General features: G+C 37.6%; 1 protein-coding gene across 1 annotated transcript in view; it reads left to right on the top strand.

The window, feature by feature from the left end:
- Positions 1–27,348, top strand: part of LOC118767241 (protein jagged-1b-like) — a 56,875-nt gene that overhangs the window by 13,021 nt on the left and 16,506 nt on the right. The window contains 9 exon segments of the mRNA XM_036511537.1: positions 764–782; positions 785–875; positions 2,850–2,994; positions 4,089–4,174; positions 9,615–9,728; positions 10,149–10,273; positions 11,698–11,964; positions 12,882–13,013; positions 13,820–13,954. Coding sequence (XP_036367430.1) covers positions 764–782; positions 785–875; positions 2,850–2,994; positions 4,089–4,174; positions 9,615–9,728; positions 10,149–10,273; positions 11,698–11,964; positions 12,882–13,013; positions 13,820–13,954 — 1,114 coding nt within the window.

Below are 27,348 nucleotides of genomic sequence, written 5' to 3'. Positions count from 1 at the left end.
GACATGGCCATGCAGTAAGAAGCTTGCTTCCCAACCACTTGGTTCCAGTTTCAGTCCCACTGTGTGGCACCTTGGAGAAGAATCTTCTACAATACCTTTGGGCTGACTAAAGCCTTGTGAGTGGATTTGGTAGATGGAAACTGAAAAAAGCCTGTCGTGTGTGTCTTTATGCTTTTTGTTTGTATGTATGTGTGTATGTATATGTATATATATATTTATACACGCAGATACACACACACTGAAAAATGAAGGATTAAATATTTCTGAAGCCTGTGAGAAGAATCTATTTGTCTTTGATGCATAGAACTTTTTAGAAATAAAAGATTTAAGAGATTTTCACAGAAATCTCATTAATGGTGCTTGTGCAAAGAGATTACTGTGATGGTCTTTGAGATATACTTCACTGCAAAAGGAAATAAAATGAAAACGGTACATGTCTTATATGGTGAAATTATACTCTTTTGCATTTGAAGTTTATGATTGTTATTAATTATTATTATTATTATTATTAGCGTGTCAGACAAAATGCTTGGCAGCATTTCATCCATTTTTGTGTTCTAAGTTCAAATTCTGCCGAGGTCAACTTTGCCATTCATTCTTTCAGGGTAGATGAAATAAGGGTCAGTGAAACACTGGCGTCCATGTAATCGACTAGTCCCCTTCTCCAACTGTTATTGTTGTTATTACTACTACTACTACTACTACTGCTGCTGCTGCTACTACTACTATTGAATATTTTTGTTCTTTCTTTGTTATTTTACAGAAGTGAGTCTGTGATTGTTTTACATGTTCCAACGGAGGAACTTGTCAGGATCGTGGCGCATCATTTCAATGTCTCTGTCCAGATGGATTCTATGGCGATACCTGTCAAATAGGTAATTAAGCAAATTGACATGACTGCAGTTTTTTTACTAATTCGTTGCATTACTGTAAAAAAAAAAAAGTCAGAACATTTCACTCAAGAAGAAATACTTACACACACATATGCAGAAGTATATATACATACACATTTTTTTTTGTGTGTGTATGTATATATATATATATATATATTAGAAGAAATAAGGTACTCAGAAATGTGGATGGTTTTACATGTAAATGTAAAACCATCCAGATTTCTGAGTACCTTATTTCTTCTAATATATAATGCCTTTATATCACCTCCAAACCTTCTTATATATATATATGTGTGTGTGTATATATATATATATATATATATATATGTGTGTGTGTGTGTGTGTGTGTGTGTGTATATATATATAAATATACACATACATACATTTTTTAAATTTGTTTATGGGAAACATTTTGCACATGCATATAAAGCTCCCATTCCATTATGCCAGCCACAGTCAAATGATGCTGACTGGTGAACTAGTTTTTCAAGGTTGCATCAAGTTGTATCAAGTTATAATGTGGGATACATGTAAATTATAATATCAAAAATAATCCTTGGACGAAATTTATAAACATTTATTTATATCGCTACATGTGTTTTCACAAATTACATGTCTCTTAAGATCGTAGTCTGTAATCCTGCGATAATTACAGTGTAGTCTGTAGTATCCGTGAACATCCAGTTGATCATTGCCATTGGTTCATTTCTTCAGGTGGAATTTGTGGAAGCATATGTAGCGATGCATTAAATGTTTACAAATTCCACCCAAGGATTATTGTTATTATTAACATATATGAGAGAGATATGGTGATGAAAACAGGAAAAATAGAACTCAAAATATGAATATATTAATATTTTTAGCAGAAGCAAGAGAGTAATTCAAGGTTTGTGAGTTTCGTGCATTTGATAAATGCTAATGCATGAAACACTCGGATCTTGAGTCATTCTGTTGCTTTTGCTAAATATTGATAAGAATCTATCTATCTATCTATCTATCTCTCTCTCTCTCTCTCTCTCTCTCTCTATATATATATATATATATATATATATATATATGTATGTATGTATATGTATTTTTAACTAATTTGTAATATTTTCCTTGTTTCTAGTCACTATGATGTTGAAAATGATAAATTACATAAGGAAAGATTAATGTTAAAATACAAAATATTAATCTTGTGCATTATTTACAGATTAGGTATTAATTGATATAAAAATTTATTCTGGTTTTTTTTGTATCCATTTTACCATACTAGCATTTGTTGGGGCATCACAGCCAGAAGCCCTTCCTGTTACAAAACCCTTCACTGTTGTGAATATACAGTGTGTTCATCATTGATTGAAACAAAGACAGTGTATTTCAACAGAAATATGGTAACAGAAGAGTTAATTACTCCCATATAGGGTGTGTGGAGGCACATGGCCTAGTGGTTAGAGCAGTGGACTCATGGTCGAGGGATCATGGGTTCGAATCTCAGACTAGGTGATGTGTGTGTTTATGAGCGAAACACTTAAGTTCCATGTGGCTCTGGCAGAAAGTAACGGCAAACTTCTGCTGACTCTTCCGCTACAACTTTCTCTCATTTTTTCCTCCTGCATCTAGCAGCTCACCTGTGATAAATCGGTGTCCCATCCAGGTGGGGAACCTATATACCAATGAAACTGGGAAACCGGCCCTTATGAGCCAGGTATGGCTCAAGAAGGGACAAACAACAACAATGTAGGGTTGCAATTAATACTAATGAGATACTAGTTACTACAACAATAAGGAAAACTTTTTGGAAACTCTTTCTTAAGTTACTAAATTCCTTCCAAATTCTTGACTATTTAAGAAAATCTTTTGAAATAAATGGCCCAAGCATATTTGTTAAAAATATAGACACAAAATGTTAAACAATATTGAATTTTAATTTTTTGTTTTTGTTAAAAAATTATTTAAAATTTTCTTTCAAAGCTTCTTGGCACAGCTGTGATTCAAACCCTTGTCAGAATGGAGGAACCTGTGTCAATTCTGGCGACAGCTTCACTTGTTTTTGTAAGGAGGGATTTGAAGGCAATGTCTGTGAGCAGAACATTAATGATTGCTACCCGTTTCCTTGGTAACTATGCCATATTATTATTATTATTATTATTATTATTATTATTATTATTATTATATTATTATTATTATTGAGTGAGAGAGCAGTGCATGCCATCTAAGTGACACTGGGGTAAAATATACAAAGCCCAGAATACCCATCATGACTACCCATCCGATAAGGGTACACTAGGCACATGCATCGCAACAATATGTGCGCGACAGGGTGATCTCATATCAAGATAAACAGTGCATGACCTTGCAAGTGGGGCCCAGTTAGAATTTTCTTCTGGTCGAGTAACCCATCCCGCTCAAAAGGTCCCTGAATAAGAGTTGTTTAAGGATGTTGAACGAAACACCCATGTTTCCAGAGGTGAATTATTCAAACCCCAAAAAATTCCTCTCATCACATGGCTATGATGCTCCTCCACTACTTCTGCTTGTGATCAGAGATGCACATATCGTCAGCCACTAAGGGACATTCTTAACTGGTTAAGGTCAAACAACTGACAAGCAAATCTGTGGTATTGAGCAGAATATTTGCTGTAGCTCATCTTTTATACCAAGACAAAACAATGTACATGATAACACTTCCAATCAGTTAAGATCAGAAGCCACGAGAACCACTGCTTGGTACTGCATCAGGGCATGCCATGAGAGCCACTGTCTGGTACTGAATCATTATTATTATTATTATTAATATTATTATTATTAGTATTATTATTATTATTATTATTATTCAAATTCCACTGAGGTTGACTTTGCCTTTCATCCTTTCAGGATCATTGAAATAAGTACCAGTTGATCACTGGGGTTGATATAATTGACTTATCTTCTAAACTAAAATTACTGGCTTTCTACCAAATTATTACCACTGCTAAGGTGGTGAACTGGCAGAATCATTGGCATGCCTGGTAAAATGCTTAACGGCATTTCATCCATTTTATATTCTGCGGTCAAATTCTGCCAAGGTCACCTTTTGCCTTTCATCCTTGATAAATTAAGTACTGGGATCAGTGTAATCAACTAGTCCCCTCCCTGCAAATTTCAGGCCTTGTGCCTTTAGTAGAAAGGATTATTATTATTATTATTGTTGTTGTTGTTTTTCCATTTCAGTTACAATGGTGCTCAGTGTATTGATGGTGTAAATTGGTACTTGTGTGACTGTAGCAAAGGCTTTGCTGGACCAGACTGCAGAATAAGTAAGCGTTTCATTCTACCAGCTGTTATTTCATCTTGCATAGGTTCTGTATTGGTTAATGATTCATATCACTTAATCAATGTATACCTGAGTATGTCTGTCTATATATTTGTGTTTATAAGGCGGTGAGCTGGCAGAAACATTAGCACACCGGGCGAAATGCATTGCCATATTTCGTCTGTCGTTACGTTCCTAGTTCAAGTTCTGCTGAGGTCAACTTTGCCTTTCATCCTTTCGGGGTTGATAAATTAAGTACCAGTTACGCACTGGGGTCGATGTAATCGACTTAATCCGTTTGTCTGTCCTTGTTTGTCCCCTCTGTGTTTAACCCCTTGTGGGTAGTAAAGAAATATATATATTTGTGTTTATGTTTAGGTGTTAAAACCCTTTTGGTTCTAGCTTGCCAGAGAGTGCCCTGGTTTTACAATACAGAATTTGTTTTAAGTGATCTAAATTAAAATTTCATGATGATTTATGTTCTAAACACCAGCCTAATAATAAAAAAGTTTATCTTACTGTACTCTACATTATTTTCAAATTCAGTTGTGAGAGAGAGAGAGAGGCAGGTTATGTCAACTGAAATATGGTAACAAAAAGGTTAAAGTGATCTAAATCAAATCCTTCTATCAAAATTTCATGTTAATTTTATATTCCAAACTAACACCAGCTCAATAATGACTGACAAAGTTATTTTATAAAATTCTTCACCATTTTCGAAATTAATTGAGACAAAGATAGCGTATTTCAATAGAAATTTGGTAACAAATACAAGGCGTTGAGCTGGCAGAAACGTTAGCACGCTGGGTGAAATGCTTAGCAGTATTTCGTCTGCTACTACGTTTTGAGTTCAAATTCCGCTAAGGACGACTTTGCCCTTCATCTTTTGGGGTCAATTCAATAAGTACCAGTTACGCACTGGGATTGACATAATCGACTTAATCCGTTTGTCTGTCCTTGTTTGTCCCCTCTGTGTGTAGCCCCTTGTGGGCACTAAAGAAATAAGAAATTTGGTAACAATAAGGTAATTAAAGTGATCTAAATTAAAATCTAGCATCAAAATTTCATGTTAATTTATGTTCTAATCACCAGCCTGATAATAACAGTTATTCTATTAAATTCTATTAAAATATGAAAAAATCAACGAAAATACACATTGCAAATAAAAAAGGCTTTTTATGAAAGGTAATGACAGATATATACATTTAGATGGACTGAGGTAGTAATAAAAGTCATTATTATGAGATGATTATAAGATGATTATATAACCGTCCAACCCATGCTAGCATGGAAAACGGACGCTAAACGATGATGATGATGATGATGATGATGATGATGATATATATATATGTATATATATATATATATATATATATATATATATATTATATATATATATATATACGTTTAAATATTTGTTGTGCAAGATTTTTTATGTGAAGTCGTGTGTTGAAACAGATATTGTTGTATTTAGGAATGGTCATTTTGCCAGTTTAGCCAATAAAAACACACGCACTATATATTTGGTGTTACTTTGCTTTAGTCTTATTTATTTTTTACATTAATCTTAATCTTATTTCGGCCATAAGATTAAGATTAAGATTAATGTAAAAAATAAATAACACTGAAGCAAAGTAACACCAAATATATAGTGCGTGTGTTTTTATTGGCTAAACTGGCAAAATTACCATTCCTAAATACAACAATATATATATATATATATATTTATATATATATATATATATATATATATATATATGCAGTTAAATCTATGTCCAGTCATATAGTGACCAGACATAGACTTAACTACATAAATACATTACTACTTTATGTTTTAGAGTGTGCTGCTTTTTGGGTATATGATACATTGACAATATACTGACGAGCGAAAGCAAAACCTGTTGACAAACACAATACACTTTCACTTATAAAATATATTAAAACTATGTGAACTGTGTGCATTTTCCTTCTTCTATTTTATATATATATTTTGTATCACAACTCACCATGTGGAGGATAATTGAAATTCTTCTCCTCCCCTTTCGTTACTATATATATATATATATATATATATATGTGTGTGTGTGTGTGTTTATATATATATATATGTTTATATATCAATAATGACAAAAGAACGAGAGTTACATAATTAATCATTAAGCATAAGTATAATGAGTTCTCACAGTTGGTTTTTGGCATTTCTATAGCGCTAAGCAGAATTGTGATATATAATACACATACATGCACACGTAAATGTGCATGGGTGTGAGGTCCTCTTTGCATCGCTAACTAATCTCTGTTTGTTACACATCAATTTCGGCTTTTATGCACTTGAAGAGAGTTGAAGGAAATTCGTGTGTGGTGTGTGTGTGTACCTGTATATCTATCTGTGGGAAATCTGTTGTCAGATGAAGTAAGAGCGTCTTACTTATTCCACCTGTTTGTCCTTGACACTAACCTAGTTTACGTCATTTGTACTGTTAGTTGTCTCCTCTTGATCATATTGTTCCCAGTTCTGACTTCTGGCTTGATCTGCCCCTCTCCTTCGCCACCACCACCACCACCTATATGCTGCTGCTGCTGGTGACTACTCTTTACCACAGTACTTCTGTCGGCCAAGTCAACCATGACTACATATCCTATTCACTCACATTTGCATGAGTGCACACTGACACACACACACACACCACCACCACCACACACACTACACTATTCTTATATACGTTATGAAAGCTATATAAAATATATATATATATACACGCATACACACACACATATATATATATATATATACATACACACATATATAACGGTAAGCTTTATGAAAATAGACAAAAGACGAAGGCAGGTTTACGGAAATAAACAAAAGACGAAGGCAGGTGGAATACAGACAAACAATTGTATTAGTATGGCGCTCAGGAAATATAAATGAAACAAGTCTTTAACGTTTCGAGCCTACGCTCTTCAACAGAAAGATACACAGAGAAAAAAACACAGAAAGAAGGAGAGAAAAAATATGCGTGCAAAAGCTAGCGAATCAACATGGCGATCTGATTTCGGCCAGAAGTCAAAGATCAAACATGAGACGCAAGAGCGAAATTAGGGGGGATAATAGGGTTGAATGACCCCCGCTCAAACATAAGAGTGTGTGTGTGTGTGTGTGTGTGAGAAGAGTGTGTGTGTGTGTATGAGAGAGTATTAGTGCGTATGAGAGGTCTAGACATGTGTATGTATATATGATGTGATGTGTAAAGTCGTATGGTATAGTGTAGAGAGAGGAGAAGAAGGGGGTAAGGGGGAGGGGGAAGAAGGAAAGGGGAGAAGAGGGGGAGAAGGAAGGAGGGAGGATAGAGGGAGAGGGGGAGGGGGAGAGAGAGAGAAGGGGAGTGAGGGAGCAGAGGGAAGGGGAAGAGGGAAGAAGGAGGGAGGGAGAAAGAGGGAAGAAGGGAAGAGAAGTAGGGGTGAAAGGATGAAGGACTGAAGAGAAGTAGGGGTCGGGGGGGAGGTTAGATGAGGAGGGGGAGGGGGGCGAGTTGAGACCAAATGGCATATAAGAGCGAAGAGAGAAGATTAATTCCTGTTCACGGCGCAAACGGGAATCCGGATGGCCTCTGTGTAAGGACAAACCGAACACAGACAGGTGTTGCAAGGAGTGACCGGTGGAGCGGAAATGGCGTGAGACCGGTGTGTCGTTCGCAAGGTGGATGTCACGAAGGTGTTCCGCGAACCGGTCAGCCAAGCGGCGTCCCGTTTGTCCAATGTACAGGGAATGGCAGAGAGAGCAAGAGACGCAATAGATAATATTGCTGGAGGTGCAGGTGAAGGAGTTGATGATGCGAAAGGGTCGATGATGGGTGCCAGTGAGGAGGGTGGTGTTGGAGAGGTAAGGGCAAGTGCGGCAACGTGGGCGGGAGCAGGGGAACGAGCCAGGTTGGGAGGTAGGGTCAGGGAAGGAGCTATGGACCAAAAGGTCTCGAAGGTTATGGGCTCGTTTGAAAGAGGGGAGGGGTCGGTTAGGGAAGAGGTGTGAAGTGGACGGGTCGGACTGGAGATGACGGAAAGCTCGAAGAATGGTGCGTTGGAGAGGTAGGGTCGTGGGGTGGTAAGTGAGGGGAAAAGGGAGGCGGTAGACTACAGGGTGGGTTCGGGGAGAGAGAGAGAGCAGATACACGGTCCACGGAACGTGCTCTGGCAAGGGTGGTGTGGATAGTGGTGAGGGGGTATCCACGTAGGATGAAGTGGTGAGCCATACGTTGAGACTGAGTCTCAAAGTCATGGTCGTCACTACAGAGCCTACGTCGACGGAGGAATTGGGAATAGGGGATGGAAAGCTTGGTGTGTTCTGGGTGGGAGGAAGAGAAGTTGAGGTAAGAGTGTGAGTCTGTGTGTTTGTAGTGAATGGAGGTGGTAAGAGTGGAGTGAAAAATGCTAACCGAAATGTCGAGGAAGGAGACAGAGGTGTAGGAGATAGTGGAAGTGAAGTGGAGGGCTGGATGGAAAGATTGAACAAAAGAGAGGAAGGAATCTAGATGTTCACGGGAGAGTGAGGTGGCACCGATAATGTCGTCAATGTAACGACCATATAGTTCAGGAGTGGGACCAGTGAAATTAGAGAATATTTGGGCCTCAACATAGCCAACGAACAGGTTCGCATAGTTGGGGCCCATTCGCGTTCCCATGGCCACTTCCGAGACCTGATGGTAGAACTCGCCCGTGAACGAGAAGCAGTTAAGAGTAAGGACAAGTTCGGCCAGACGAATGAGTGTGGAGGTGTCAGGTTCAGGGTTGGAGCGGAGGTCAAGAAAGTGTTGAAGTGCCTGCAGTCCTTCGTGGTGAGGGATAACGGTATAGAGGCTCTGAATGTCCATAGTAAAAAGGATTTTGGAGGAGCCGGGAGGAAAGGAGAAAGAGTTGAAAAGCCAGAGAGCATGGTTGGTATCGTGGATGTGGGAGGGAAGAGATGCCACTAGGGGGGCAAGGACACGGTCGAGGTATTTAGAGATGAGCTCCGTGGGGCAGTTACAGGCGGAGACGATGGGGTGGCCAGGGTTGTTGGGTTTGTGGATTTTGGGGAGGAAGTAAATGGTGGGGGTACGTGGGGTTCGCACAATTAGGTTGGATGTGGTGTGGGGGAGACGGGAGGACGAGATGAGGTCGCGGACAGTAGAGGATACCGTCTGTTGGTAGCTACGTGTGGGGTTAGAGGACAGAGGGGAGTAGAAGGAGGTGTCATTGAGTTGGCGGAAAGCCTCGGCCCTGTAGAGATGCATGTGTATCTGTGTGTGTGTGTGTGTGTGTATATATATATATATATATATGCATATGTATCTGTGTGTGTGTGTGTGTGTGTGTGTATATATATATATTTACAGGAATGTAAAAACGGTGCTGTATATAAAAAACATTTTAGAGTAACATAATAACTCATATTTTTGAAATTGCAGATATACAAGAATGTACTTCGAATCCATCTGCTTTTGGCAGTACTTGCATTGATGAAATTGGTAGCTATAAATGTATTTGTCCTCCCGGAAGAACTGGAAATCAATGTGAAAATGGTTAGTCATGTATCTATGTAAACTTGTTAATTAATCAAAATTAAATTTCTGTTGTATTTAAATCAATCCTTTAGCATTTAAACTGACCATATCTGGCCAAAAATATTCTACCTGTTTCGTGTTCCTACTGACCAGATTCAGCCTCTCACCAACCCCGTAATGTTCTTTTGAAACTAAACGACCACATCATTGAAATCTCAAAGCTATGAGATAATGTATGATTAATTCAAAACAATATGAACAAATAAGCATTACATCTGACAGAATAATGTAAATGCTAAAGGCTAAAACATATACCTATATAAACAGGTTCTGGTGGGTCTAAGGATTAACATATCTTTTTGGTTACAAGAGCCTGTCTTAATTCCAATAAAACATTTGGTAATTCTTTCAGTTTTTTCTTTTCTGTTATATTTTCAGTTATTGGACATTTGCCTTCTCCTAATTCCTGTATTTTCAAACAACATGCCTACTCTGACAAAAGCTCATGGAAACATGAGTGCAATTCTTGTCATTGCAACAACGGTCGCGTTCATTGTACAAAGGTAAGGAATTTATCCTGTAAACCCAGCAAGTTGTTGTTACATATTAGTTCTACTGCTGCTGTTGTTGTTGTTTAGCACCACAAGTCAATCCTGATCTTTGGTAAAAGACATTCCAGCCATGAACCTCCTATCTTTTTCCCTTGCTCATAGAGTACTCTAAACCAGTGCTTCTCAAACTATCTAATGTGGCATACTGGCAGGTTTTTTTTCCAATGTGCCAGCAACTGGTAATATTCTTAGTAATATATTAATTTATACTGGAAACAATATATATAAAAACAACACTGAACACCTTTTTGATCTTCATGTGTCTAACACACGTGGACATGCCTACAAAGTCAGAAAACAACACAGCTCCCATGACTTTCGGAAACATTTTTTCACGCTCAGAGTTGCTGAAGCATGGAACAAACTGCCTGCGTCAGTTGTTGACTGCCATGACACTGCATCCTTTAAGGCCCTCATGCTTTCCGAAATCCGCCGAAACTACACCTGATTATACATACACTTTAGATGAGTTGTAGTGCACCTGAGCACTGTACACAATGTTTTTTTTTATTATTATTATTATTATTATTATTATTATTATTATTATAATGAATATAATAAAAATTGACAATTTTTTAAAAATCCATGCCAAATCAGACTAGAGCCTGGTACAGCTTTCCAGCATGCCAGCCCAGTCAAACCATCCAACCCATGCATGGTCAACAGATGTTAAATGATGATAATGTATATATATAAAAGTTCCCCTTCAATCATGAATGACCATGGGATTGCACCTAGAAAGTTCCCTTCTGCGGCACAAAGTTTGTTTATGGAAGATCAGAAGTTGTCCATGCATACCAGCCTCCCTTCTCCATGCCACCAGTGTTATCCAAGAGAAAGGCAAAGGCCAATACAGCTTGGTACCAGTGACATCACAACTCATTTCTACAGCTGAGTGAACTGGAAGAACATGAAATAAAGTGTCTTGCTCAAGAACACAACACACAGCTCAATATATATATATATATATATATCTGTGTCTGTTATCATTTCCTTGTGAGGACATAGCAAAATAAATTGCAAGCATTACCATTGTGTGAGCAGTGTCATTCATTTCCAGTCTTCTGCAAGGTCATGTCCAGCAATAGGAAACAAGTGAAAGTTGGTGACAGGAAGAGCACCCAGTTGTGGAAAATCTCAACAAATTTCATCCAACCCTTGCAGGCATGGAAGAGAGGGAACATTAAAACAGTGATGATGATATAATTCATGCCATATTAATTGTAATTTAACTAGTATTGTGGCATTAATTATTATTATCATTAAAATATTTCTGGAATCATCCGGTCCATAATATTTTTTTCTTTTTCTTTTTTCTTTTGTTTTGTTTTGGTTTGTTTATGAATATTATCATTGGAATATTTCTATATTTGAAGGTTTGGTGCGGACCCAAAAACTGCTTGAGCCATCCAAATGTTTCTGAGCCAGTCGATATATGTGCACATGATGAAACGTGTGTTGTAAAAACAACACAGACATGCTTTACACCACCCTGCTTGCCTTGGGGTCACTGTAAACATATATCAAAGATTGAAGATTCTGCTCCCAGAGATATACAAACCAACTGTATACCAAATGAAGCAAAAATCAGTAATAACTGTGCAAAAATCAACCTTCTCTTTGACAAATCTCGGATGCCAAAAGTAAGTTGGAATTAAATTCTTCTCTGGGTAAAAATTCATATTACTCAATGACACTGCTGCCACTTCTGTTAGATTTTCATCTGTTGCTGATATTTCTGATATCATAACAGATGCTATCTCAGGATGAACACTGCAGTAAATTAAGATTTCACTAATATATCTGCTTTATGTATGATACACCTATTGCTATTTTAACCTAATACTCTTTCTGTTGCATGTTACAAATTATTATGGGGTTGATATAATTGATAAGTCTCCTTCTCTAAAATTTCAGGGCTTGTGCCTTTAGTAGAAAGGATTATTATTATTATTATTATTATTATTATTATTATTATTATTATTATTATTATTAGGGTGTGTGGCCTAATGGTTAGGTTGTTGCATTCACAATTGTGAGATTATGGTATCAATTCCTAGACCAGGTGATATGTTGTGTTCTTGGACAAAACACTTTGTCTCATGTTGTTGCTTTGCAATCATTTTTAACACCTGACATGTGGTCCGCCATGCATTTGAGTGGGCAATGTTTATTTAATGGAGAGAGTGAGTTAATTAATATACAGCACATACATTTGATTGCTATAAAACAAATCATTTGTGCCAGTCGTCAGGCAAAATATGAACACTTATACATCATCTTTGACTGGAGACTCCATCATCGTTGTTATGGCATTTACAACATGGTTTCAAGCTGGTTTTCAGGAATTTAAACACATCAGTTTTCAACAGACTTTTGCAATAGCTGAAAAGTTCTTTGAAAATCATGGTGACCAAATTCCTGAAAACTAAGTAATAAGAGGCACCAAAGGAAAATATGAAACTTTACAAAGAAATTTTAAAATTCACATGTTGAATCTGAGTTTAGTAATTGCCAGTCTGTAGACCTGACTATTACAATTGATTCTTTTATTTTACAGGGTGTATCTGTTGGCAATATCTGCAGTTCTCTTCGAGCCTTCCCCAAAGTGCAAGCTTATGCCAAGAAAGAAACGATTATTATTCTATGTGCTATCCAACTTCGAAGAGCTGACTCCATTGAAATTACACTGGTAAGTTAACTTTTGTTCCTATCTTTTATTTGTTTCGGTTAGTAGACTGTGCCCATGCTGGGGCACTGCCTTGAAGAATTTTTAGTCAAATGACTTAACTTCATGGTACTTATTCTATTAGTCTCTTTTACTGAATCACTTAGTTATGGGTATGTGAACGCATCAACATTGGTTGTCAAGCAACAGTGACACACATACACACATACAATGAGCTTCTTACTGTTTTCATCACTCAGAAGGATTTGCTGGCCTGGGCAAGATCTTTTTGTTTTATTTATTTATTTATTTATTCATTTTTGTAATGGAAAACTAGCTGTTATGAACTGAATTTGCCCAAGTGGAAACGAAACAGTTTAGCGCTAGCATTGTTGATGCAGGTGAACTCAAAATATAAGGAACTGGAATGAACACAACATTGCACTTTGTGCTGCATTCTAACAGCTCTGGCAATCGTATGCTTGGTAATTACAATTGTTTGCAGGCGTGTTTATATCTGTGTGTGTGCCAAAAGTCATGTACCAAAACATGTGACATTCCTTATTACATTTATTATTATCATTCATTTTGTTCATCATGTACTTGAATACACATTACATGTGTATTCATCATAATTTTATTTATTTTATTCAATTTTTAGAAAAATTGAACCTTGTCTTTCATAATTCCAAATCATATTGAACTTATTTGGCTCATGACTTTGGGCCCACTCCATATATCAAAATATCTGAGCAGTAGAGAGTGCACACTGTGAAATATATTATTGTCTGCATAATATTAATTGCATTCTCTTTTCTTTAACGTTTCAGTCACTGGATATGAAGCACAATGATAATTCAGGAACCCTGATTTCTACCTTAAAAGATCTTGTTGAAGAAACGGCTAATGCTGTCAGTCAAAAACTTGTCAATAGCAGTGCCTTAAAAGCTGTCATCGATGTCCAGGTACAAACTAATATCATCCCCAAAAAACCTTCAGGTAATTTCAAAGGAATTTTCACCTTTGTTTGTTCTTATGTTATAAATTCTTATGTGAGTGGATATTTTGAGTTTATTGATGCCTGCTATTCTAATACTTAAAGAATAAAAAGTTTTGAATGGTACAACAATGTACTATAATATAGACAATGGGCTATTTACCTGTTGTAATTTAGTTATCCATGATCTGATATGATGTTTCAGAATTACATTCCTTCTTCAGATATTCTTAAATAAGAATTATCTATATTATAGTGCATTGTTGTACCATTCAAAACATTTTATTCTTTACAAACAATACTTAGGCATTTAAACCAGCCATATCTGGCCATTTTTCAGCCTCTCACGCCTACCCTGCGATGTCATACTAAAAATGATGCAAGCACATCATCAAAATCTCAATGTAAAAACAAATAAAGCATGATTAATTCAAAACAATGCGCATTCATAAGGATAAAATTTAATTTAATAAATATATTCTCAGACGAATTCATATTTCAACAAAATTGCATCAACAGTTATTTCCCCCTGTTTATTGTTTATGCCTATGTAACAAAGAAAAATGACATCTTGATTCACCCATCCGCCTGTTTTGAAGATAATCAAACCATAATAATGAGTTCGAGCCACTCACCCAATGAGTATTTCTGCCAAATTTGGTGAAAATCCATTCAGCCGTTTTCCAGTAATATATATATATATATAAATATATATAAATATATATATAAATTCCCTCTCCACACACACAAATGCAAATAGAATCTCCGCAGAGGAGAAAAACAAGCCTTACAAAAACTGAAAAATGATAAGTCAATCATTATAAAAGAAGCTGACAAAGGTGGAGCAATAGTAATTATGGATACAGATTACTACAAAGAAAAGATACTGGAGTTACTGAACAACCAGACATACTATAAAGAGGAACCAACACCACCGGAGAAAGCAACAATAAAAAAAATTAGAACTTTAGTCAATTAATACCAGAACTCCTTTACAGATAAGTAGAAAGAGTGTCTATGCAACTCAAGAACCAAAGAAAGCAATTTTTATGGATTACCTAAAATTCATAAAAGCTCTGAAATACAGAGAGCCATAAAGGAACAGAGGAACCACTATATAAGAATACAAAGGCCTGCAGACCTCACAATGAGACCAATAGTGGCAGGACTCCAGGCACCAACACAACAACTAAGCCACTTCATAGATATACTCCTCAAACCTTTATGCCCACAGATACCAAGCTACATAAGGGATGACATAGACTTCCTCACACACAATCCAAATACAGTCCCGAAAAACACCATACTTGCAAGCTTTGATGTCACAAATCTATGCACAAACATACCACACACCCTAGGTCTAGAAGCAATAAAACAATCGATAGAAAAATACAGAGAACTTATAGACGAACGCTTTAAGACAAACTTTATCACCCAAGCCACCCAATTAATACTCGAAGAAAATACATTCTCATCGACAGATAAAAGGCACGGCTATGGGTACAAAATTCGCACCTTCATATGCCAACCTGGTGATGGGTTTCCTGGAGAACAAACTATACGATGAAATAGGGAAAGTCTTCGAACACGACTTCAGAGAAGACATCAAGAAAAAGTGGAAACGCTACCTCGATGACTGCTTCATCTTTTGGAACAGATCAGAGGAAGACCTACGAACATTCCACAACATCCTCAATACGCTGCACCCATCTATCAACTTCACAATAGATACCAGCCACAACGAACTTCCCTTCCTAGACATCAACATCAAAATACACAACTCCATCGTCACAACAGACACCCACTACAAAAAAACTGACACACACCAATATTTAAATTTCCACTCATGCCACCCATCCCACACAAAAAGAAACATCCCATATAGTATGGCAAGACGAATATGTAGCATAGTAACTGATTCACAAATACGATTAATAAGACTAGATGAACTCAAAAACTTCGTCCTAGAGCAAAAATACCCCCTTAAACTAATAGAAAATGGAATCACAAGAGCATTAAAACTAGACATCGCACATCTCAGGACACCCAAAACAAAAATCAAAGAAAACATTATCCCTTTTATAAACACGCACAACCCTGGAGTTACCAACATCTTCCAAACCATACATTCAAACCTACCAATAGCCTTACAAAGCCCCAAAATGAAAAACATATTAAACAAATATAGCATAAAAAACAGTAGACGACAGGACAAAAACCTAAAGAAACACCTAACAAGAGCGAAATTCTCTTCAGAAAGTAAAACGGAATTCTTTGCAAAAGAGTGCGGAGATGGTAGATGTGGGATCTGCAGCAACCCCACCAACAAATACATAGAGGGAAACAGAGAGATGAGATTTAAAAGTGGTTACGTATTCAAAGTAAATGCAGATATGAACTGCAAGACGCAGAACGTTATATACTGCATAACCTGCCCCGCGTGCAAGGAGAATTCTTTGTGCCAGCGAGCCAGGATTCACCGACAACATATTCGGCTGGAAGAACTACGCAAAATACCACTAAGTACACACCTAGCTACGTGTGGAGAAGGAAAATTTAAGATCTTTCCCTTCTACAAATGTCCGAAGAACGACACCTCTTTCAGGAGGAATATGGAAAAATATTTCATAGCTAAGTTCTCCCCCAAATTAAATGGCTGAAATTTTACTCGTCATACATTGAAGGACAAATCTTTCGATTTACAATATAATATAGTAGAACATTTAATATGTGTGTGTATATATATATATATATATATATATATATATATATATATATCATCATCATCATCATCATCATCATCGTTTAGCGTCCGTTTTCCATGCCAGCATGGGTTGGACGGTTCTACTGGGGTCTGTGAAGCCAGAAGGCTTCATCAGGCCCAGTCAAATCTGGCAGTGTTTCTACGGCTGGATGCCCTTCCTAACGCCAACCACTCCGAGAGTGTAGTGGGTGCTTTTTACGTGCCACCCGCACAGGTGCCAGACAGAGCTGGCAAACGGCCACGAACGGATGGTGCTTTTTATGTGCCACCGGCACATATATGTATGTATGTGTGTGTGTGTGTGTGTGTGTGTGTATTACCTGTTATATACATTATATTATTTTTGTAATTTACTTAATCTTTACGTGCCAATTGTCATTTTAATTTTAACCTTCCTATGATATGCAATTTTCAAGATGGTGTAATTTGATTGTTCATTTTGAATCGATAAAAGGTGTTTTTTTTCTAATATTTCATGTATAAGCATGTATATATATATACTGACATTGAAGGACACATCTTTCGATTTACAATTTAATATAGTAGAACATTTAGTATATGTGTGTATATGTATATATATATGTGTGTGTGTATATATATATTGCCTGTTATATACATTATATTATTTTTGAAAATTTACTTCATCTTTACTTTTTAATTGTCACTTTAATTTTAACCTTCCTATGATATACAATTTTCAAGATGGTGTAATTTGATTGTTCATTTTGAATCGATAAAAGGTGTTTTTTTTCTAATATTTCATGTATAAGCATGTATATATATATACTGACATTGAAGGACACATCTTTCGATTTACAATTTAATATAGTAGAACATTTAGTATATGTGTGTATATGTATATATATATGTGTGTGTGTATATATATATTGCCTGTTATATACATTATATTATTTTTGAAAATTTACTTCATCTTTACTTTTTAATTGTCACTTTAATTTTAACCTTCCTATGATATACAATTTTCAAGATGGTGTAATTTAGTTGTTCATTTTGAATCGATAAAAGGTGTTTTTTTCCCTAATATTTCATGTATAAGCATGTATATATATATAGTGGTATAAATATCAACACAATTTTTTCCCCTTCCTCCCTTATCTTTCTTTTTCTTTTTTTCTCTCTTCCCGTCTCCAAATACACAGACACACGCACACGCACACATACGCACACACACACACACACACACACACAAACACACACACAGACACACACACACAGACACATATACACACCTCCACAAAACGATCATAAAAAGTGGAAAGAATTCTTAAACCCAAAAAAAGCATTTGACCATTCTCACAATGATAAAAGGAAATATAATTTATGGCCTGCCTCCCCGCCACCACACACTCAGTGACACTGTGAAGTGGTTAAAGCTGAAATTCTTTTTTTTTCCTAAGGCCTTAGAACCCCCTTGGAGTCAATATTCCATCCAGCACAGACCAAAAAAGAAATTCTTTCCTTCATCTTCCCTCTCCCTTCACCTCTTTCTCTTTAGCACTCACCTCAGATACAAACATACACACACACACATACACACATGTTCTCTCTCTCACTTTCACCTCATCCATCATCCTCTTGTACTGTCTTATATTCCTCCCCACCACTACGAAATTCTATAAAATGATCAAAATTCCCCACACAGGAACTTAGTTTGATTTGAAAACCCCACTAGAATGGGAGAAAGCGCTAATGATCTAAGTGATATGATATATATATATAAAAAATGTAATATATAAATAAATATCTGTAAATATAAACCATCCGATCTTCTGAGTACCTCATTTCTTCTAATATAAATATATAATATATATATATATATATATATATTTATATATATATTTATATATATATATATATATATAATATATATATATATATATATATATTATATATATATATATATTTATATATATATATAAATAGATGAGTGTATTTTTACCTTGTTAACAATTAACACGGAAAAAATAAATAAATAGTTACCAGGGCAGCAAAAATCTCACAAGTAAAGGTGTTGTAACTCCTTGTTTATAAAGGTAGAAACTTCGTGTTTACGTTGAATATTTTGAATAATATGAATTTAAAAAATGGAGTTAACGCAGGCGTAATCAAATATTTTTACTTCGACACATGTTTCGAAAATTCCACTGATACTATTTAAAAGAATAAATGGTATAAACAATGCAATCTTTTCAGGAAAGTGAAAAAATCGGAACTCGTCAATAAGACATTTTAGCAAAAAATGATGGATTTGTATAGCGATAGACAGAACGCTATTAATATTGTTTAAAAAAACGTTATATGATATAACGTCATAAGTAGCTAACAGAAACAGTAGGGATATTAATAGTGAATGTTAAATATAATGGAAATTAAAGTTTAAATTATATATAATGATAGAGACTACTTATATGCACTAAATGTATGTTTTTGCCAATGCTTACATCTGTATGCTCGCTCTATAACCGTGTTTACTAGAGTATTTTAGAAAAAATAATGAAAAATAGCTCAGAATTGCAGAGAAGACATAATTTCTTGCCTTTGTCATATGGTATCGAAATTGAGAGAATCAACCATTCTAAATGAAATTGTTCATTGTGGTCTTTTAAATCTCAAATCAGTTTGCTGAGACTGGTACTATTCCGTTTATTTCAGCAAACTGATTTGGGATTTAAAAGACCACAATGAACAATTTCATTTAGAATGGTTAATTCTCTCAATTTCGATACCATATGACAAAGGCAAGAAATTCTGTCTTCTCTGCAATTCTGAGCTATTTTTCATTATTTTTTCTAAAAATACCCTAGTAAACACGGTTATAGAGCGAGCATACAGATGTAAGCATTGGCAAAAACATACATTTAGTGCATATAAGTAGTCTCTATCATTATATATAACTAGCAGTATCGCCCGGCGTTGCTCGGGTTTGTAAGGGAAATAACTATATAAGCATTTTTAGAGAGTTATAGCCAAAAAATAGCAAAAAAATGCATTAAAAATGGAATAAAAAATTATGGTAATTTTTTTTAAATCGTTGACTCATCGTAGACATTTTTAGAGAGTTACTTCCCTTATTTAATAGCGAAAAAATGCATTAAAATGGAAAAAAATTATGGTAATATTTTTTTTAAATCGTAGACTCATCGTAGACGCGCGCTAATACCCAGAAGGGCTCGATATGAATCACGACTATAAGATACCCGGTTTTGGTTAAACTGCACCGTTAAATGTGGGAGTAGTTAGGAATCTAAATCGTAGGAGACAGACACACAACCTTACTTTTATATATAAAGATTTGTGCAACAACTAAAACATTCGGTTGTGCAAATTGTTTGCACACGAGACCTGCCCTCTGTGGCGGTTTTTGCCGTTTTTGTGGATCTGTTTCAGCTTTTTTAGCGATTTCTGTTTTGGCGACTTCAAGCCATGAAGTCGTTGTTCTAAAAGAACGCTGGTCTCCTTGACAACGCTTTACGACGTTGATTTCCCTACCCTGCCTTCCCCACAGCTTCACAAGGGAGGGAAGAAGGGGAGGAGCTACACAGTTGCAGGTGCGAGCATGAACGCCAACGCCGCCACCGACACACGAAAAAATTGGAAGAACCCAGACGACAGCTTCAGCCACCACCACCACCACCAACACAATCACCACTACCACCATGAGCACCACCACCATCACGAAGACCACCACGACCACCACGACCATCACCATCATCACCACGACCCCCACCATCACCCCCACCACCACCACCACCACCAACAACAACAACAACAACAACAACACCACCACCACAAACACGACGACCACCACGACCACGACCACCATCACCACTACCAGCACCACCGCCACCACCGCTGCCACTACCACCGCCTCCACCACCACTATACTATGCCTCTGCTCTCTCCTTTTGGCTACTAAATCCATTACCATATTTCACAAGTACCATCGCCATACAATATTGCCTTCAAAAGTTTGTGTTTGGATAATATTTTTTAAGTAAAAGTTGTGCAACAACTAAAACATTCGGTTGTGCAAATTATTTGCACGGGAAACCTTCCCTGTGTGGCGTGTTTCCCGATTTTGTAGAATTTGCTTTCGGGCTTTCTTAGCCATTTCTGTTTTGGTGTCTTCAAGCCATGAAGTCGTTGTTCTAAAAGAACGCTGGTCTCCTTGACAACGCTTTACGATGTTGATTTCCTTACACTCCCTTCCCCACAGCCTTTAAAAAATATGCGTTAAAATGGAAAAAAATTATGGTAAATTATTTTTAAAATCGTAGACTCATCGTAGACGCGCGCTAATACCCAGACGGGCTCGATATGAATCACGACTATAAGATACCCGAATTTGGTGAAACTGGACCGCAAAATGTGGGAGTAGTTAGGAATCAAAATCGTAGGAGACAGACACTCACACAACTTCACTTTTATATATATAGACTAGCAGTATCGCCCGGCGTTGCTCGGGTTTGTAAGGGAAATAACTATATAAGCATTTTTAGAGAGTTATAGCAAAAAAATGCATTAAAAATGGAATAAAAAATGATGGTAAATTTTTTTTTAAATCGTTGACTCATCGTAGACATTTTTAGAGAGTTACTTCTCTTATATAATAGCGAAAAAATGCATTAAAATGGAAAAAATGATGGTAAATTTTTTTTAAATCATAGACTCATCGTAGACGCGCGCTAATACCCAGAAGGGCTCGATATGAATCACGACTATAAGATACCCGGTTTTGGTTACACTGCACCGCAAAATGTGGGAGTAGTTAGGAATCTAAATCGTAGGAGACAGACACACAACTTGACTTTTATATATAAAGATTTGTGCAACAACTAAAACATTCGGTTGTGCAAATTGTTTGCACAGGAAACCTGCCTTGTGTGGCGTGTTTCCCGATTTTGTAGAATTTGCTTTCGGGCTTTCTTAGCCATTTCTGTTTTGGTGTTTTCAAGCCATGAAGTCGTTGTTCTAAAAGAACGCTGGTCTCCTTGACAACGCTTTACGACGTTGATTTCCTTACACTCCCTTCCCCACAGCTTCACGAGGGAGGGAAGAAAGGGGAGAAGCAACACAGGTGCAGGTGTGAGCATGGACGCCAATTCCGCCGCCATCGACACACGAAAAAATTGGAAGAACCCAAAAAATATGCTTTAAAATGGAAAAAAAAATATGGTAAATTATTTTTAAAATCGTAGACTCATCGTAGACGCGCGCTATTACCCAGAAAGGCTCGATATGAATCACGACTATAAGATACCCGGTTTTGGTTAAACTGCACCGCAAAATGTGGGAGTAGTTAGGAATCTAAATCGTAGGAGACAGACACTCACACAACTTCACTTTTATATATATACATTTAAACTTTAATTTCCATTATATTTAACATTCACTATTAATATCCCTACTGTTTCTGTTAGCTACTTATGACGTTATATCATATAACGTTTTTTTAAACAATATTAATAGCGTTCTGTCTATCGCTATACAAATCCATCATTTTTTGCTAAAATGTCTTATTGACGAGTTCCGATTTTTTCACTTTCCTGAGGAGAAGATTGCATTGTTTATACCATTTATTCTTTTAAATAGTATCAGTGGAATTTTCGAAACATGTGTCGAAAGTAAAAATATTTAATTACACCTGCGTTAACTCCATTTTTTTAATTCATATATATATATAAATATTTTATTTTATTTTATTTTGTCTAGTTTCAGCTCAAGAGCTGTGGCCATGCTGGGGCACCGCCATTTGTTGTGGCTACATGATTTTACTTCATGAATACTTTTTAGCAATTGCCATTTGGTGCATGAGAGAGTTCGATGCAGCTGCCCTCATCTGCACCTCCAGCCGTGAAGTTGGTTCATCTGGGACACCTGACAGGAAGAGATCCAGTTTTATTTTAAAGACATCTTCATCCACCCCATGCAGGTCCCTCAGGTTCTTCGGGAAGATATTGAAGAGCTGTGGGCCTCTGAAGCCCAGGCTATCACAGTATCTTGTCCTACATCTTGATGGCAAATTTGGAGTCCTTGGCACCATGCAGTGGCGCCCAGTTCTAGCATTTGTGTAACTCTCGATGCCCAAGTTTGGGACAAGTCCTTCTAGGATCTCCCAGATGTATATTATGGCATATCTTTCTCGCCTACGCTCTAAGGAATAGAGTTTTAATCTCTTGAGTCTTTCCCAGTAGCTTATATGCTGCACAGAGGCTATCTTCTTCGTTGGATCGCCTCAAGTTCTGTGATTAACTTGACACTGGATGGTGGCCATAGCTGAGAGCAATAGTCAAAGTGGCTTAGGACAAGTGTCCTCCAGAGGACCATCATGGTTTCCTGGCCTCTTGTTCTAAAGGTTCTAAGAATCCATCAGGTCAGCCGCCTACATTTCATTGCCAATTTAGCAACATGCAATGAAAGGTTGCATCATCACTCATGTAAATACCCAGGTCTCGCACTGATTGTGCCTCTGGGATTGCAATCCCTCCAGGTCCAGTATATTTATTGGGTATTGCATTTAGTTTTGCATGCTGATAGCATAAAGCTTGAAACTTTTCAGCATTGAACTGAATGCTATTCTTTTCAGCCCACTTGTATATTTTGTCCAGCTCACATTGCAGGTGCTTAGTGTCTTCAGGGTTCTGTATTGCCTGTGAAACTTTTGTATCATCTGCATAACTTGTGATCGTGGCTCTCCGCGTGGCTGAGGGCATGTCTGAGAGGGCCATTATGAACAGTAGTGGTCCCAAAACAATGCCTTGCGGAACACCGCTCACTATTTGCATGTTAATGGAAGTGGCCCCATTGGCTACTAACACCTGACTTCTATCCTTCAGAAAGTCATGAAGCCATTCTCCCAATTTTCCAACTATGCCAAGATCACGCAGTTTGTGACGTATCATTCCATGATCGACTTTATCAAAGGCCTTTGCAAAGTCGAGATATGTGACTTCCACATTTGAGTGGTTGAGCAGTCGTTTCAGCACCCAGTCATAGTGATGTAGGAGCTGAGTTAAGCAGCTTCTTCCTGGTCGGAAACCATGTTGGGTGTCAGGCAGCAAGTCATTTTCTTCAAGGAATGTGATTAGTTTCCTTCTGACTATTCATTCCATGACCTTCCTGATGTGTGAGGTCATAGAGATAGGTCTGTAGTTCTTGGCTTCCGCTCTGCTACCACCTTTATGAATAGGGCATATTTTACCTTCCTTCAGTTTTCTTGGAAGTTTGCCAGTTGCACGGAAGCTCTGAAAAAGGAACTGCAGTGGTCTTGCTAGGACTCTCTTACATACTTTTAGAAGGATTGCTGGGAATCCATCGGGGCCAGTTGCTGAGTTTGTTTTCATTTCATCTATAGCCTTTATTACATCGTCTTCCTTTATATTGATGTAATCAATCATCGCTGCCTCTGATTTTATATCTGCAGTGGTAAAGACGTTAGTTGGATTGCTGACTTGAAAATGCCCTTGGGGTGGAGTGAAAATACTCTTGAATTGCTCATTTAGTATTTCACTTATCCTCATTGGATTTCCTGTGAGTGTGCCACCCTTTTCAAGGAGTAGCCCTATCCTACAGTGCACCATAACTGTTTCTTTGGCATACCTGTAGAAAGCTCTGGGGTTAGTTTTTATGTTGTCTATAGCCCAGGCTTCTTTGTCTGCTCTTTCCTTTTCATGGGAGAGTTGCAGACATTTTTCAATTTCCAACAGTTTTAATTTCAGACGGGACTTTTCACTGCTTTCAATTTGTTTGTTTAGGCGATTTGAAACTTTTGTACGTCGTCTCGTTAGAATTTTCCTCTCTCTGGGGATTTTGTTCTTGTGTACAGTGGCCTTTCTCTCTGGAACACTTTTATAGCATATGGCTTGCATTACAGACATGAAGTTTCATGTCGATGTCGATGTCGATGTTTGGCGAGGAGAGACATTCAGGCCAGTTTTGTTTGAGGATCTCTTTCTCAATTTGTTTCCAGTTTGCCTTATGGAAGTTCAAGCTGAAAAGATTCTGAGAGTTTCTTGTAGGCTGCATGTCCATGTTTTCCTTTGGCCCGTACATGGTCAGCTCTATCATGTTGCGATCAGAGAGTAGTGTCGGTGTCACTTTCACATTATGGATGAGATCCATATTATTTGTGAAGCAGAGATCCAGTATGTTACATGCCCTGGTTGATTGGAGTATTACTTGCTCCATGTACAGAGTGTTGATAAGGTTCAGGAGGGAACTCGCCTGTCCTCGTTCACATCGTGTCATTCCTGGGAGAGAAAGGACCTCGGGCCATCTGACATTGGGTAGATTGAAGTCTCCCATAAGAAGAACACTTATGTGTTGTTCTAATGTGATTAGAACTTCTATTTTCATAAGGCAGTCTTCAAACTTGCCTACATGGCTTGGGGCATCTGGAGGGCGATATGTAGCACACACAACTACATCAAGTTGCCTTATGTGTACCATTAGTGTGTCACACACCGAGTTTGAGTATGACAAAAGGACTTGGGGTGTGGGGTCCTCACGGATGTACATAGCAACTCCTCCAAAACTCCTTTCTATATTAATATATATATATCACACCTACACGCATACACACACACACACGCACGTACACATACATACATACACACACGCATACATACACCCATACACATACATGCATCCTACACACACATACATACACACTCACACATACATACACACACACACACTCACTCACACACCTGTATGTACGCGCACACACATGCACATACACACACTTCCCCACACCCACACGTACATACATACACATTCACACACATACACACACACACACACACACGGACATACATCTATGCACACACATACATACACACATACTCACATACATTCATCGGACACACTGCCACCCGGACATACACACAGACACACTCACACATCCACACACATACATACTTACGCACATACTCGCAGGCGCGCGCACGCACGCGCTTGCGCCGGTTCGCGCACGCATACGCTCCGCAGGCACCTCGCTCTTGGAACCGACAAGACCTCCCGCCCGTTCCTGGGACCGTCGCGTGTCGTTGGGTTTTCCCACGCCCGCCTCCGCGGGACCACTCTTCCATCTTCCCCTCAGCTGGAGTCCTTTTTCCTTAACCCCCCCCTTTTTCGTTACACACACGCGCACACATATACACACATTGCTTAAATATATACATTACTCTTACACACATTCAATCTACTCGCCATTTATACCACCACGACACTGGACACACACACACACTACTACTCAACACACGCTGGCACGCTACATACGCCCCCACCCCTTCCCCTCCCTCCCCTCCTTCCTTCTTTTTCTTACTACTGACCTTTGTCTGCTAAGCTGACCACCATCTCGCCCTACCTCACACGCCTACACACAGACGCACACACTAACACACACATATATATTTTTTTGTTTTTTCATCTCGCCTCACACACACACATACACACACGCACACACTCACACATACACACACATCTGTTGCGTTACCAACCTTGTTTCCACTCTTTTGCCTTTAAAAACCCACTTTGCTCTGTTTTCCTAAACATCCGCCTTTCACCATGTGCAAGTCGTAAACACCAGTCGTCTTTTTTCTCTTTCCCTGTTGCCCGCTCTGGGATCTTTCTTTCCTCTCTCTTCCTTCTTTATGTTTCCGACGAAGAGCTCCGCTCGAAACGTCATACCTCCCTGCTTCCTTTTCCTGAGCGCCTATTAATAATAATACTGTAATTGTTCCATTGTTGTTGTTTTTTTGTTTCCCGTTTGGATTAAAATTATATATATATATATATATATATAATATATATATATATATATATATTTATATATATTTATATATATATGTTTATATATATATATATATATATATATATATATATATATATATATTATTTATATATATTTATATATATATGTTTATATATATATATATATATATATATATATATATATATATTTATTTTATTTTTTCTCTAGTTTCAGCTCAGAGCTGCGGCCATGCTGATGCACCGCCGTTTTGTGCTACACTATTATTACGAAGAACCTCCTCTAATATGTGGCACTTGGTGAAGAATGGAGTTTGATATAGCTACTCTCATTTGCACCTCTTGCCGTGAGGTAGGTTCATCTGGGACTTTTGACAGGAAGATGTCCAGCTTTGATTTAAAAACCGCTACATCTACTTAGTGCAAGTTCCTCAGACTCTTTGGGGGGAATATTAAAAAGCTGTGGGCCCTTGAAATCCAGGCTGTTGCAGAACCTGGTCGTGAAGCATGATGGCATTGCTGGGATCTTTGGCACTATGCAGTGTCGTCCCGTTCTAGCATTGGTGTAGCTTACAATGCCAAAATTTGGCACAATTCCTTCCAGGATCTTCCAGACATATATTACTGCATACATTTCTCGTCTTCTCTCCAGGGAGTAGAGTCTTAGCTGTTTCAACCTTTCCCAGTAGCTGAGCTGTTGCAAAGAGACGATCTTCTTTATGAATCTTCTCTGGATTGCTTCAAGGTCCGCTGTTAATTTTACACTGGTGGGTGACCATAGCTGTGAGCAGTAATCCAGGCGGCTG

Source organism: Octopus sinensis, linkage group LG20, assembly GCF_006345805.1.
Source record: "Octopus sinensis linkage group LG20, ASM634580v1, whole genome shotgun sequence".
In the NCBI taxonomy this organism is placed as follows: Eukaryota; Metazoa; Mollusca; class Cephalopoda; order Octopoda; family Octopodidae; genus Octopus; species Octopus sinensis.
This window is presented reverse-complemented; position numbering and strand designations above follow the sequence as displayed.